Source organism: Phalaenopsis equestris, unplaced genomic scaffold (assembly GCF_001263595.1).
Source record: "Phalaenopsis equestris unplaced genomic scaffold, ASM126359v1 Scaffold000140, whole genome shotgun sequence".
In the NCBI taxonomy this organism is placed as follows: Eukaryota; Viridiplantae; Streptophyta; class Magnoliopsida; order Asparagales; family Orchidaceae; genus Phalaenopsis; species Phalaenopsis equestris.
Genome location: NW_018164582.1, coordinates 886,908 through 904,010, shown reverse-complemented (window position 1 = coordinate 904,010; position 17,103 = coordinate 886,908). Strand labels below are relative to the sequence as shown.

The 17,103-nt window shown below is 33.8% G+C and overlaps 1 protein-coding gene across 1 annotated transcript in view; it reads right to left on the bottom strand.

The window, feature by feature from the left end:
• The window catches only part of LOC110021688 (TATA-binding protein-associated factor BTAF1), a 78,798-nt gene extending 66,462 nt beyond the window's left edge, over positions 1-12,336 (bottom strand). The window contains 7 exon segments of the mRNA XM_020720280.1: positions 6,764-6,845; positions 8,673-8,730; positions 8,894-9,114; positions 9,471-9,565; positions 9,770-10,012; positions 11,791-11,933; positions 12,188-12,336. Coding sequence (XP_020575939.1) covers positions 6,764-6,845; positions 8,673-8,730; positions 8,894-9,114; positions 9,471-9,565; positions 9,770-9,818 — 505 coding nt within the window. The 5' untranslated portion in view covers positions 9,819-10,012; positions 11,791-11,933; positions 12,188-12,336.
• Between the last annotated feature and the right edge of the window lie 4,767 nt (positions 12,337-17,103).

Sequence of the window (17,103 nt, the reverse complement as noted above, 5' to 3'; positions counted from 1 at the left end):
CATTGGAGTCTAAAGGCCTTCATTTAAGTAGAACTAAAACTGAATACATGGAATGTAATTTTAGTAGTAATAGCTCTAGTGACAGAAGTGTGACTTTGGGTGATCAAATTATTAAAAGGTGTGAACGATTTAGATATCTTGGGTCCGTTGTCCAAAGCGATGGTGATATAGATGGGGATGTTAATAGTAGAATTCAAGTTGGTTGGTTGAAGTGGAGGAATGCTTCGGGTCTTTTGTGTGATAGAAAAGTACCACTAAGACTGAAAGGAAAATTTTATAAGACGGTGGTGAGACCTGCAATGCTCTATGGCACTGAATGTTGGTCTTTAAAAGAGAAGCATAATAATAAGTTAAGTGTTGCCGAGATGAGAATGATTAGGTGGATGAGTGGCTTTACACTTAGAGACAAAATGCGGAATGAATATATTCGTGATAGGGTTGGTGTAGCTCCTGTGACAGACAAAATTAGAGAAAGTCGTCTTAGATGGTTTGGGCATATTAAACGTCGACCATTAGATGATCTGATTAGGAGAGTAGGTGTTTTAAATTTGACTTGTGTTAAGAAAGGCAAAGATAGACCTAGGAAGACTTGGGCTTATTGTATTAAAAATGATCTTAATTTACTAGAACTAAATGAAAATATGACACTAAATAGGACGCAATGGAGAAAAAGGATTCATGTATTTATCACATTGTTTTTATAATATCTTAACCCCAAAATGAGCAGGTAGTTCAAGAGTAACAAGGGTGCAATGGTGACTGATGAGAACAGCTAAAGTGACTAGTAGTAGATAGGTTGTGTGTGGTGGTTGTATCCAACATCAGCAGTTGAAAAGGTTGCACTTGCAATAGCAACAGTAGCTAGCCAATGGCAGAAAGAAGAATCTTATTTTTAAGCTAAGGTGGATAAACGATTTGATGAATGTGATGAATGATTTGATAAATGCCAACTAACCTTATTTGATTAAGCAAACAAGAATCAGCCAACAGCATAAGAAACACCAGGTAGTTCGCTAAATAAAAAATTATTCAATGAATATAATAAAGCTTTTGGCCTATTTAAGCTTCAAAAAATGAAATATATATCCAAAAGATAGAAAAGGATACATCAAACATAAAATGTACTGAGCAGCATATTCAAAATGTAATAATACAAGCTTCTTCACATTTAAAAAGAATCCATTTCAATTGGCTCTTGCTAGAATACATTAGAAACTTTAACCCCATTGCTTCAATATAATTGTGTTAAGATGGTAAGGAACCACCAGCAGTAAATCGTCCAAAACACAATCCATATTTACTGTAAAACCTAATTCAAGACATGCAGAGTGATATCTATGCATTAATGGAAGATGAAGCATAAGTAAAAAGTTAGCCTAACCTTGGTATATTTGATTAGTAGAATATTTTTTTAGGGTAATTAATTTCAAAAGCCCTTTAACCTATCTCACTAAATCCTTCTATAAGAGGAATTTCTTCACAAAAAATCCTCCTAAAACATTTGATTTCCCATGTACACATTTACAACCAATAAAGGGCAAATTGGATAGTAGAACACTTAAGTATGTTTTCTTAATAACTACTGTGCATTATATAGTATAACAATGTTAAGTATGTTTATATATCCTTAAGTGTTCTAGGAGGATCAAAAACATACTTAAGTGTTCTACTATCCAATTTGCCCTTTATTGGCCGAATAAAATACTTAAACACTCAAGAACATAATCACATAATAATGCATCCGTCTTTGCCCAAATTGGCTCCTAAAACATCCTTCTTTAATCACTATATATTTATTCTTACACCTTATATTAATTAACATTAGATCAAATATAATATAAAATAAAATGACAAATTAATTACACAATCAAAAAATCCTACATACACTACCATTTTGGGTAATGCATCGGATATATTAGAAATAATAATAAAATAAAATAAAATAAAATATATTAATCACATAATCAAGAATTACATACATAACATACAAGTCCTCGGTATTTATATATCAAACACCTAAATTTTGATATATACTTATACAATATATATATATATATATATAAACAAAAGAACTATGTGCTATGTAATTAAATCCCTCTAATATAAATAGGAAAATTTACAAACATAGCATAGAATTCTTATGTATTTATATATCTCACAGCTAAATTTTCATATTTACATACATAACACTTTGGTATTTTAAACTATACACAAAAATAAGTAACTCAATTTTAAAAAGTGAGAATGCTATTTTTGATGTTATATTAAAAAGCTAGTGTTGTGTGTAAATGAGAAAGTTTAAGTGTGAGATAAGTAAATACATAAAAATTGTGTGCTATGTATGTAAATGCCCCTATAATATAATATATAATTTCTACTTAACCTAATTAAGACGTCACCTCAAGCACCTCAAGAGTCGAGGCATGCGCCTCATATCAAAAAAGAGTGAATCTCAATAGCGACAATGAAACTTAAAACTCAAGATAATTTTTGAGTGCCTATTAGAGAAGTGCCTCGAGATGTTCTCCTGAACATTTTTTTAAACAAGGATAATGATGTTTTACAAAATTTAAAAAAAAAAAACAGGAATTAATTTGTTTTGCCTCTATAAAGTAAGGAACAAGTCATGAGGCAAATCAAAGCATAAGCCTCACAATAGAAAAAAAAATTATAAAATTAAAGTTAATTCACAAATAAGATTTAAATTATTATCATAAAAACATGAACCGTAAATCTCAATTTTAAAGGTTGACATAAAATAAAAGTTTGAAATGTTATTCAGGGTAGGCATTTACTTAAATTTTAAATATACTACATATATTAAGATCTACATTAATTAACATTAGATCAAATATAATTTAAAACAAAATAACAAATTAAAAATATAATCAAACAATCATACTTAAATTACATTTTGACTTTTTCAAATATAAACTAATATTTTTTTACATAACTTCATTGAGGCGCCATCTCAAACATCTCCAAGCATTCAAGACACCTCAAATTAAACAAACAAAAGCCTCACTAATGATAATGAAGATTAAACCTCTAGGCATCTTTGTGTGCCTCGGTTTGAGATGCACCTCTAGGCATGTGCCTTGAATGCCTTTTTAAGCAAAGATGTTGACTATATGTGATCATCGGTAGATAAAAGATCAACTATAAACTATTGAACATTAGTAGGACAAACTTTTGAACCATGGAGAAATAAACAATAACTAAAAGTCTCAACTTCAAGTGCATATTAGAGCTTAGAGCGGTTGCTCAAAGATTTTCTCAACTTTTAGGGTTAAAAATTTTACTAAAAGATTTGAAGATTAATTATTAAAAAAAATGATTGTCCACTCTTATGTTTCCTTCCGTTCAATTGTCATATCTTCTAGCATATTTTTTATCCATAGAAGCATTTACACATTCTTAGAATCTAAAGAGATTAGTGAAATTAAGGTAGGTTATAAATATAAAATAAGCAAACAATTGTTCCAATACAGTTGATCATAGATCAAGAGACCCCAAGCCATCTTTCCCATTGCCCGTCGTGAAATTAAGTCAGGATACAATAGCTATGCATCTCTCTCTAGTAGATGAAATTGCTCGTTTTCAAAATAATTTGCTCAAAATATCAAAACATATCTAGGGATAGAAAGAATGTGCATGGTTGTACCACAATAGAGAAAATCTAAGGGTTGAATGGCATTTCTAATCCAGTAGTATTAAGGAATTAATATTGATCATAAACCATTGCTAGAACTTTGAGAAGTTGCAATAAGCTTTGGAGTGAGCTAGTGTGGATTAGATCAATGTGAATACCAAGCTCCAATGTGCCTTTAACGAATGCTAGTGGTTGTGGGTGGCAAGAAGGGAGGGGATACTGGGAAAGCTCTGAAGCCATTGGGATTCAGTCCAAAATGCATGGTTTGGCTATAATGCATTTCACTCACTTCAAATAAGCTTAATAAACTAGCTAAGGCACTGCGGTGGTTTGATGACAGTTGTAGTTGGCCAAACGGAGGTGTGTGTCTCAATCCGCTTTGAGGCTTATGCCTCTCATCACTAAGGCAAAACGCCTAAATTCCCAATTTCACCTTTTTAAACCTTCCTCAATGCTTTTAATTTTTAATATATACCAAAATCGTATCACTTACTAAAAGTGTATATCAATCAATATCACTTTTAACAATTATACTAAAATCCTTCATAAATTATGAAAGTAAAATTGATTCTTAATGTAACCCTTCTTTCTTACAAGCTCTTTTGTCAAACCAAAAAAAATCAATATTTGTTGTTAAACCAATTGCATATATTTCATAATTTCAATATATACTTTAGAAATAGCATTTTTACTCAATCCCACAGATTATATGCAGTGACACTCAAAGTTTTATCATTTTATATTTGACAAATCAAAAAGAATATCTTACTATTGTATGCTACACATTTGATTATGCCATGACCAAAAAATTACTTCTAGAGTTAAAATTAACAGATTAAAATAAGAAAGTGTATCAAGAGTGCAATGTGTGAGAATATCAAAGAAATTAAACATACAAATTTGCAATTAGATCAATTTTTCCACATGGATACAAGTATTGGCTAATATAGAAGCCATTAATAAACAAATTTATCGTCATATAAAGAAGAATATTATGGATGTGTGTTAGAATTAAAAAAAATAGAGTAAGTGACAATAAAATCAAAGTGCTTGAAAGAATGGCACCTATTAAAAATAAAATAATATGAAACAAACATATAATTTATGCATATAAAGTGAAAAGGTGAGATGATAAGATGTGTTGATTTGGAAGGATAAAGGGGTAGTTTAAGGTAGTATGATCAGAAGTTGGGAGAAAAACTTTGCACTGATTAAATTTCTCATAATTAGCACTCAACAAAAATGAACAATGAAGTGAGGATTCACATAACCAGCACCTAATAGCTACGACATTGCTAATGATGATCATGAAAATGCCTTAATATAAATCACCTTCAAAACACTTTTACACTAAACCAATTTGATTATATCATTCTATGACTAGAAAAGTGACTTTTTCAATCCTTATTCTATATTCTCTCAATGTATGACTCATTTGCCTAATTTCTTCAAATAATTAAGAACTTACATACCCACTTTATAGTTATAATTGGCAAAGAAATGCTTCTCTTCCTATCATTGGCATCATTTGTTTAAAAATGATTTTATAAAAAAATCATTACCAAATTCACTACTTTTAATAACACTTCAAGATCTCAGCTAGTATCCCATCTAGGCCAAAATAGCAAGCATGCATCCACCTCAACGTTAGCCTTTTTTTCATGTTATTAAATAATCTAATCCATAATACATTACTTCCATTTAGCCCTTTCTTCTAAAACTCACACTTCAAATTCATATAAACAATGTTCTTATTTATATTAAAAATGTCACCTTTAAGGAAAACCTATCATCTTTTTTTAGTTATAACTTAATCCACTATTGATCCTTCATCTTCCCATAGCTATTTTACAAATCTAGTTTTCTCCCTTGAAACCCAGCATATACTAATCATCAAATGTTGCAGCGTTGGTTTCACATACTGCCCTGTTGCAATTCCCTTAATTTTTTTATAATTATCATACGCCTCGATAAACTTTGGTTCTTGGCATCACTTTTCTAAAATAACTTTGAATTCCTTTAGCTGCCATAATGTCTCAATAAATTTGGTCAATCATGATGCCCCAAATAATAATTATTTCAACCAAATAAGTTCTCATTTGGTACGTTTAAAAAGCATTCTTTAATAATCAGACAGTTTGCATTTATGATCCACCAATTTATGGCACTCATCTCATTTGTAACATTCTTACTATTTATAATAGCAACTACTCTACATAATGTAATTAAGATGAGCATCTAAGTCAGAAAAACTTGCCTAAATTCTCACTTCTTATAGGACCAACACAATATTGTTGCGGTGAAGGCCTATATTCAAGCATGAAAGCTTTAAATTTACTAGATCAAATAGGTAATACCCACTGCATTGCTTTAATATCGAACATCATATATACATTCAAATTCAAAAGTATACCATGTGGCACCCATATGAAGTGATGAAAGCTTGAAATTTACTAGATTAACTAGGTAATACGCACTGCATTGCTTAAATATCGAACATCATATACATATTCAAATTCAAAAGTATACCATGTGGCACCCATATGAAGTGCTAAGCACGCTACTTCCGTGTGTGTGTGTGTGTGTGTGTGTGTGAGTGTGTGTGTGTGTGAGTGTGTGTGAGTGTGTTCATATATATATATATATATATATATATATACACAGAGAGATGTAGGCATCTTACATTTTATTACACCAAATCATAGAACAATTCAAAGAAAATATATCGCATCTCACTTCCGGATTATATATACACATCTCACGCAATGTAGTTCACAGGCTGCCACCAAAAAATATAATAACACTAGAAAGTCAAATATTTGAACCCTCGACATAAATGTTAAGGCCTTTAACATAGAAAACTTAAAAAAGAATGTTTTATATCATTAAATCATAAGAATAAATTGCTGCTTAAGAAATAAACATAGCATAAAATTTTATCATTCATAGTATGCAATATAAACACTTCCTTAAACGGATTTCATAACGCAACTGACAAACAAAAACATCGTCAAATGTTGAATTATAGAAAACTATCACAGAAATAATGTTAAACAAAAGAAGATGGTACTCTCGTCATACAAAACATGTGAAGGAATCATATAGGCTAACCAAGACGACGGCGAAGACTTTGTTTTTGACGAGCCAACCTCTCTGCCGGAGTCTTGCTGCTATCATTTGTGACATCATATTCCTACGACAATTTTCAAAAACACAAAAAAACCTAAATTTAAACATTGAATATCATGAAATGAAATGAAGGAAAAGTTATACAAATTGCTCAGTTATAAAATCAAGATGAGTACAAATACAAGCTCTAGAATAAATGCAACCTCGTGGTGAAGTACACAGTTGATCCAGAAAAAATAATAATGCAGCAAATATCTACATATGTTTTCATATAAGAAGGATGAAATTTTCTAGGTGCAACGACATTAAAGGGCTGAGACTGACAACGTCACATCTAAAGCCCAGTAGAATGGGTGTACAGAAACCACGAGGCAGCAGATTTTTAGGTTTGAGAGAGGAAGGTGGGAACTACCTGATAACATGAAAAAACCTTCATAAATTGGCTAATAAAGTCACAAAATTGTGAACAGAAATATCGCACTGCCTCTTAACACAAAAGACAGATCAGTCCTATATATCACAGCAAGAAGCATGAAGTTTCTTATTAAAGCTTGCATTTCAATGAACTCAGAAGTGCTAAAAGAAGATGAAAAATAGAGGGATTATCAACCAAGGGATATATAGTGATCCTGAAATTAATAAAATCCTAATTCAAGCCTTGAACATGTGCGAGCAGGCCTGAAATGAGATGAGGTCTACAATTTCACTGGCCCCTTTCAGATATGTGACAACCATTGGCTTAAGTTTTAAGTTAAAGGCCTGACAAGTTAGAGTAGATTAATGATGACATTAGAGTGAGCCGAATCCAGAACCCTCCAAATCAGTTGTGCTGCAGCACAAAAAAATTCAAAGCAAAAGCCAGCAAAACACGATTTGGTTGAAGCTGAAAACAACTATAAAGTCAACAAGTCACAAGGCAAAAATATGCCTTCCTTAAATAATATTTAACTTGGTGAAAAAAACTAATGCAACTAAGAGAAACAAGGGGATAGATAAGTCAGTGTTGATGAGATGATCGAAGCAATGGCAAGGAAGACTGATGCAGCAAACAAGGCAACAGGAAGACGGACGCGACAGCTGATGAGTGAGACAGACACGACACTAAAGCAGACATGGTGAGGTAGAAAGGCAGCAATATCGACAAATAGAGAGACAGACAACACAAGAAATGAGAGATGAACATATGTACGTATAAATAAAAATTTCAGGCTAAGCATATGTACATAAGTATCAATGCATCAAGTTACATACAAATATATGAGAATGAACAGATTACTCAGACTGGGTTACAAAATTGATCAATTGTAGGTCAACCTGCAATCTGAACTGGTAATCTTAAACCAATAGAGGTTGATAATTGGAGTTTTGTTTCATTAATTCCTAATTGAGCGGAATGATTTTTTGGCCAAATCCAACATATCTGCAAGCCTAGACACAAGAAAACAGCATCGTTCAACAAATTAAGCAAAAAATTACAATCTAGCATGAAAACTAAGAACTTAAGAAACCCCCAAGACTTGTGTAACTTAGACATTAAGTTGCAAATTGAAGCTAATCATCAGTGGTTACAAAAAGATAAGAAATCACAAACGTAGACACATCATCAGATTTACTAATTCATGTATGATAATGAAAAAAATGAACTGTAAAGTATCCTTATTTGTTTTTTCTTTTTATTCTAAAATTTCATGATTCGTATCATTTATCTTTATGGTATTTAACAGAAGACCAAACAAAATGTCCTACTCAAACCAGAATTTGAAGAGGCACCCAAAAAAGCTACGGAGAACAAAAGTAAACTCAAAATTAAACATAAACTGGATATAGCATTTCCCTCATCCAAAAGATAAGCAAGGAAATATTTTAACCTTGGAAGAAGTGGAAGCATCACCTGTCCCGCCGATGCCAACAACAGCGAGCCAAACTCCAGTACTTTGTTGATGTCAAAGCTGCAAGAATCCAAAACAAGCCGAGTATTCAAACCATCCTACAAATTATGACTTCATAATGCTAAAACACAAAAAAGAACCTCAAACAAAATATCTAACTGAACCAGCTTATTCAAGTGGTATACATTTTGACAATGAAATCACAAGTAAAAAAACTTTAGACCTAACGAAAGAGAGGCCTGATAGATTCTTGGGATGAAAATTTGACAAAAGCAACCCTATATCTTTAGAAGCATCGCGAAGCCCAGCTTCAAACATCTCTGATTCAATAGATGCCAATAGTTCCTTCATCGATGTGTGTTTGACATTTTCTGCTATTGCGCCTACAGCATGGGCAGCAGCAACTCTTGTATCCCAGTTCCTGCTTCGAAGGTACTGTAATATCTACAATAAAAAAGAGAAATATTGATTTAAATAACCAACGAAAGTAAACCGGAGAGAAAATTCTGATAACATGCTGCCTATTTTATGTATCATAATTCTAGTAATAAAAGCATCGTAGTATCCATCTGATTATCTGTTAGAGCGCTATGAACATACTTCAACATCAATAGAAATATTCTCAAGCTAACAGGAGATGATAAGTGCTAAAGTGAGACATATTGGAAGTAGATAAACATACAATCTCACACGCAGCGGCTTAAGATTCACAAGTAGAATTATAACGCATAAAATTCAGAACAAAATCTGCACCGAGACGAAAAGAAGTGAAAAACACTCCATAGCTGTCAACAAATTACCTTTTTCAAAAGGGAGACCAAGTCCTGAGGATGTGATTTTGCAATTTCTCCAATCTGTCGTGCAGCTGTGAATCTAGTTATTTGAGTTGATCCGGCTAAAGTCAGTTAAGAAATTTTCAGAACTAACATGAAACTACACAAATTAAAGTGGTAGCCACCTGAAAAAAAAAAAAATGCATGCCAGAGATTATTCCAAATCTTGATAATGCATGCCAGAGATTATTCCAAAAATCTTGATAAATTTGAATACTGCAATATGATCGAGGAAAAAACAATCTTCCGAGAATATTAAAGGATACTGTCCAATAGAGTCAGTAGACGGTGAAGGAGAGATGAATGCTGAGCCATAAAGCCTGCAACGAACAGTTCTTCTCATCCAAAAACTATGTGCGTCTTGACAAACAACCTCAACTTAACCCATATTCACACCACTACGCAATTCACGGTTTGCACTTTTGACAAATAATAGTTTCTGCCTTTCACAAAAGCACTTCCAATTAGGCAAACTCAAGCAGCAGAAGCACGCTGAATAATAGAGGTGCCTACATGACAAAATTATTGAGAAAAAAAATGAGCATATGTTAAAAATAAAAATTGATAGTTGCATACTTATACTGTGTATGTGTAGAGAAAGACAAAGGATAGGGAGAAATCAGTATTATCAACGTCCAATGTGCAAAACAAAGGCAATAAATCTTTGCCCACGCTAAAACAAATAACAATGTGGCTCTTCATCTAAATGAATCGCTACTACTTTCATAAGCTTTGAAAATAACACGCCGGTGAATATAAAATTTCATGGAGAATGTAGAAAATATGAACAGCAAGTCAGAAACCTCCAAGAGCAAACAGCAGGGTGTCGATAAGATCAAAGGTGAATAAATAAATAGGTAGGCAATCTCTCCCAAAACCTAACACTAATATTCAAGACAACAATCATACATCATCTAACCCTAAACATATTAAGCTATATTTATATGTCACAATAACAAATAACAAACGACTAAATCACTCTTTTAGTCTTACTGCTAACATAAGTCTTCAAACTATTTTAGTTGGCTCAGGGTCGACTTAGTGGAGCACGAGGCGGAAGGTGGCGTAAGCGTAAGTCTAACACATTCCATTTGCAAGAGTTCTAAAAATTCAAGCATTTTGTCAAAAGAAAAACAAATGCAATGAAAATTTCCCTACAATTATTTTGAAGCATTCTTTGCTCAACGCCTACAGTTAACCATCTACCTATCTCCCTACACAAAAGATTGAGAGTTGGGAATGAAATTTTGAAGTTGTTTCTCTTTTAAACTCGATTGTGCAACCATGTATTCATTAATGGAATTCTTTGCCTTCATTCTTTCTCATATCATCATCACATCCCCATAGATGTCGTCGAACAGAAAGTAACAAAGTGCTTTCTCAAGAAAGCATAACTCTCCCACAAACTTGTATGGTTTGATTCTTTCTAGAATGTCACGGACTGTGTCTAAATGAAGCCTAACATTATTGAGGATAGTAACGACAGTCAAAGGGCGTGACTGATCACACCACCAAGTGCACACAAGCAAGGTACCGAACTGGCAAAGCTTCCAACATCAATGATGATGTCATCTATGAGGTTTAAGGAGTTGGTGGCCATCAACCTAACATCATTCATAACCAAGAAGGAATAAAAGTCGAATGATCTAACAAACAGGAAGTGGAAATAAGGAGGGCAAGATAACTCCATCCTAGCCATTATTAATTGCAGATAGTCAACAACATTCCAAAGCAGTGTAAGGGGCAACTCGTTTCTAAGCAACTGGTTTGGCTGGTAGAAGTTGTGTCAAGAGTAGAATTTGGGAAAAATTTTCTTTTTGAGACATAAAAAACAACAAAAAAAGTTGTTTTGAGTATTTTTAAAACATCTTAATCATTTCTTAAAAATAGAAACACGTATAAAACAATCATTAAGCATGACTTATCCAAGTTTTTAAAAATAATAAGTGATGTCAAACAGATCCTAAGGGTTTAAGTTTTCTTCAATTTTAAAAATTTTGTAATTAGTTAATGCTCATGGTGCATTTGCTCCAACTTGAGAATGAGCATTATCATATAAAACATTGCATATACGTGAGCATTCAGAGAAAAGAACTTTCCTCACTATACGGTTGTTAATCATACATTTCTTCAAAAACGAAAGAAGGCAAGGCAAAAGATGAATCCATCCACAATGAAGAAAATCTACTGCTCAACAAATTTTCAAACAAAGCTGAGTATGAAGTTATTAAAAAGGTTAAGGAAGTCGATAAATCATTCTGGAAAAACCGCCATAGGTGAAACTTACATGCAGTCTGAGAGGCCAAAAGCAAGGGGTCCTCGTACCTAGCAAACTGCTCTCTGACTTTCTTCGATGGAATGCAGCCCATTTACATAAGCAACCCGGCCTAAACTCCCAAATCAAAGTTTACAACGAATACATCCATCCATCTAAATAGCAAATCAATAGACAATCAGAAAACATATCATGCCTCAATTATCAAATTGCTTTAAGAAAACACCGCATTACAGGATCAAAGAACAATAGAATATACCAAAAACATACCGGATGGGAGAATGAAAGTAAACTAAGGAAGTAACAATGAGAAATACCAGGTAACAGAAACATCGATCAATCGCAACACTAAGGTGCAAGCCAAAGGCTACCAATCGAAATAAAAGGAAAAGAGAAACATATAACTCACCGAACAGAATTTAACGCATAAATCAGCGGCGCGACGGCTCCGACGAGGGAAGGAGTCGACGAACTCGGCGTGGCTCGTGCCGCGTTCGAAATCGGAAGCCGGGGGACCTTCTTTCGCTAGGGCATCGAAGGGAAGAGGGGTATTCTGCAGCGGAGTCAAAACCCGAAAGTGTTTATTTTATTTATTATTAGTTAAATTCCTAAATTCAGTGCCATCAAAAATATTATTATTTTAATTTTTAAAATACATTTTTCATAATGGCATGTATATAAAAATTAAATACATAAAAATTTAGGGGTATGTTTGTAAATCTTCTTTTTTTTAATTAAAAAAAATGTGATGTGTTCTTCTAAATCATACTTATACCATGCATCAAGTGATTGTGGTCGTAAAATATGTAATATATTAATTTTTAAAAGTATGAATATTGTTATTCATGTAAGAAATTAGTTAATATTTGTTTGTTACCATTGGATGATGAAAATAAAAATGTAATTATATGTATGTCGCATTGCAAAGCTTCAAAATATGATTTTTTTAGAAATAATGGTTGATGTTGGGCAAGGGTTCCTCATGGTACTTTTAAAGTCTTTTGGGGCAGCTGCGGTTTATTAAAAAACAACCATGAAGATACTAAAAACAATCAAGTGTTCAAAAAATTATATTGTAGTGATTATTACATTTTAAAAAAAAAATTCAAACAGCAACTAGAAATCTGTCATGGTACCTAGGCAAGACCGACAAGAAAATATTGAATTCAGTAGCAGCTTTTTTAAAATGTTGTCAAACCCCAGTTTACCCAAACAACCAAATTGCAATGTAGTGTCGTACCGCAACCGCAAACGGACCACTAGATGCAAAATGTTAGCGAGCAGCCTAGTTGCTTTATTCTCATATGAAGGTTCAAGTCTAACATGTAAGAAGGTTAAAATACTCATACAAGACAATAGAATTGGGTAATATGACAATAGATTAAATTGATTTGAATTATTGGCAGAAGTCCACTATGGGAAGAGGCAAAGAATCTACAAGTGACAATAAAAAGAAAGAATAATTAGCATTTGTAGCTCTCTACCTCTAAAGCTATGAGTATTCATTTTCAACAGGCTAATAAAACTCAAAAGAGTTCGCCTTCCAATAAGGAAGGGTATATATAGTTGGAGTGCTGATTTAAGATAATGTTGAGTTGTAATGTGATTTGTAGGTCATATATGATTTATTTTGATGGCAACAGAGAATGTGATCCATTCATGTGATGGTCATTGAAAAATCAAGTGATATATTGGCCATGCGGCATCACTATAATTGTTGGACTAAGCAATGCTAATTGTAAGCATGCACGAACTTAATCGAGTGCTCAGCTGAGAAAGAATATATATTATAAATGAATGTGGGTGTGAGATTCTATCAATATTTGGGGTGTTAAGGTTCGTGGGTCAGGTTCGCGCCTAACAAAAAATTGACCCGATTCAATATTGGTTGACCTGAATATTAAACGGGTTCGAAATTTAACCCAAATTGGGGGGCGAATGCAAGAGCTAGCCTAAGGCTTGGTCATTTTCGGGTCGTTTGGAAATATTCAATTAAAAGAGAAATAAATCATAATAAACATATTGGAAATAATTTAAATAAGGAAGCTCTTAATTCTCCTAATTTAGCTAATTTAGCTGTCTAATTTCTGTCCTTTCTGATTGACATCCCCCCTCAAATTGATGTTAACTGATCAGGAAGCATCAACTTACCAACAAGAAACTGATAATATAGTCGGGACCAAAAAATCCTCAAGCCGTGAGTGTCGGAGCCGAAGCTGTCGAAGCCGAGAATGTCGAAGCCTAAGAGATAAATCCTAAACCATAACATGATTTGAGCAAAAAAAAAACAAGAAATCCTTTATCTTTGTCATCCAAAAATTCAAATCAGTCACAAGAAGGAACCGCTTCCAATTACACGATCCAAATGCTACCGATCATATCCCACAAATAGGATTCAGTTACATCAGTTACACGATCCAGATGCTTACACGATCCAGATGCTATCGATCGTAACATATAAGTAGGATCCGTGTCATGATCTAAATGCTACCGATCATAGCCCACAAATAGGATCCAGTTACATGATCCAGATGTTATCGATCATAGCCTACAACTAGGATCCATGTGCTTATCCAAATGCTACCAATCATAGCCCACAAATAAGATCCAGTTACACAATCCAGATGTTATCGATCATAGCCTACAACTAGGATCCATGTGCTTATCGGTAGGATCCGCGTCATGATCCAAATGCTACTGATCATAGCCCACAAGTAGGATTCACGTCCAGTTATACGATCCAAATGATATTGATTCTTCCTGCAACAATGAGGACGATTTTATTCCCTGATCTTCAGGCCAAAAGTTTTGAAGCTGAGATGTCAAAGTCGTAGGTCTAGAAAGGAGTGTCGAAGTCTTCAATCCTTGGGTGCAACAAAGAAAGCAAAGTCGAAGCGAACGAAGCCAAAATGGAAGAAGCAGTCGAAGATGCTGCAGAAGCAGCGATGGCTAGCAAAAGACATCTGAGGCGGACAAAGCGAATGAAGTGAACAAGATCGCAAATTGTGGATGAGACTTGAATTGCAGACGAGATAACAAATGAACAGGATCGTAATTCGCAGCTGAAATCAAATGCAGAAGACGGAACCAGACGCGGGAGATGGAAGAAGTCAAATCGAAGGAAGATGAAACAGTCGCAGCGGACGAAAACCCTTAGATGGGCGAATAAAGGCAAAGAAATAGTTCCTTCCTTCCCGCAAGAAGGCCGGCGAGAAGGGAATCTTAACGGTCCTCCAATAACTACCGGTGGTTAGGGCAAAATTTTGGCTCTGATACCATGTCAAAGTTTTGAGAAAAATAGGCTCAATGACTTTTCCCTTTGCTTTCATTCCATTAAATAATACTCTTACAATCTATTTTAGGTTCTATTTTAGGTAATCTATTTTAGGTACAAAATATTCTGTATAATATATTTTAGATAACTTAATAATACATATTCATAATCTAAATATTCAACTAAAGAGAAAGTAAATCATAGTAATGATATTAGAAATAATATAATTAAGGAAGCTGCTAATTATAGAAAATTCCTAATTTAGCTGTCTAATTTCTATCCTCCTTGATTGCCAATTCACAGGACTATGTGTGCCGACACACACAATCGCTTGGTTCATTTTCAAGCTTGGGTAATTTTATTTTTATTTTAGGCATTCCAATTCACTTGTAGCCAACATTTTTGCACGAGCAACCAAAAAATGATCAGATACAAGTAAAATATGACCCTCACCACCAAGTTAACCAATAAGGTTAATCCAAAGCGAATTTAAAATATTAATTGTGGATTTTTAGAGGATAATTGGAGGAATTTTATGAGTGTTGATTTTGAGTTGCCTGAAGAAGAGATTTTTTTGGAAGGAAAAGACCTGAAAAGAATAGCTTTCTATTGAAAAGGAAAATGCCTAAAAAGAATATTTATTTGGGAAGAGAAAAGAGTGAAAGTTTCTTCCTTCTTAAATGAGGAGATGAGTCTCCCTACAGGGGGGGACATCTTGCCATTTCCTTCCTTCTAGCTTCCTTCTTTTTAATTGGGGAGAATGAGGGCTATGGTAAAGGGATTCCTTTCTCCTTTATCCATTCTCCTAGAAAGTTTAAATAAGAACTTTGGTGAGGAGCTTTGAGAAAAATCCATTAATCTTCGAGTAAAGGGGAGCATGAAAGAATAGAGAGTGACATCAACTCTGTGTTGTGTGGTAAACTTAGAGCGCATTCCTCCACATCCTCTCCAATCTTTAGCTTTTTTCCCTTCTTTGGAAAAGCACGGCCTTGAGTGTTGCTGGCTCTTGGAGGTGCAATGAAGCAAGGAAAAGCTTTAGGACATTCTTGAAGGTCGCACAAGTGAGATTTCCCTAGCTTCTCTTCCATGTTTTCCTTCTTTTAGAGCCTTTAAACTGTTGATAGAAGACTATGATATGTTTTGTGTTTGAGAGACATGTTGGGTTTTCTCTCTTTACCCTTCGTGTTATTGAGTAAATCAAGTGAAAATATCTTATTGTTTTCAATCTAGCATCGCGATGCCATCTCTATGCTATAAAGGTGGTGCTTGAGCAACACTTATTGATGCCTAGGATCCATACCCTTTTTTTAATGATAGATTCACATAATCATCTTCACAATATTGTATGTTGTATTTATGGCTTTTACTGTGATTAGGGGTAAGTTGGTCTTTTGACTTTATTTACTTGTATGACCAATCCTTCTCTATAAAAGGGACTTAGGATTCATGAGAGAATAATGATAATAAGTGAAAAAGTTATAACCCCTAGCAATTTTTTCTCCCTATTCTCTGCTAGTGGAATCTCTCTCCCCGTGGGCATAAGTGAATCAACTTAACGCCAAATCACGTAAATCTTTTGTGTTTAATTATTGTTGAATGAATTTCTTCGTTTATGCATTGTTTTATCATGCCAATTAGTATCAAATATTTGAGTTCGTGATCCGAGCATGATTCAACCCCGATACAAATCCGGTAAGTGTTGCTGATATTTTTTATAGCAGGTGGCATGTCGGACATGCTTTGTCGGCGGATTCAAAGTTGTTGACAGCGGAAAATTTGGCGAACAGACAAAGACACGGCTTAAGGAGGAGTTATGGCAGCGGTTCAGGAGACAGACATCTTTAGCAAGGTTCAACTGGTTTGAAAAGGTTCGACATGGAAGCAGGGCTCGTGTGGAAGGTGGGAAGCAGTGTGGAACCTCGCTGAAACAAGAAAAAAAAAGAGAAACTTTTTTAGAATAGGAAAGTTACTTTTAAAAGGAGAAATGTTTATTTGAAAGAAAACAATGTTTTAAAAATTATATTTTATTTTCTAAGGGGAAAGACAATTAA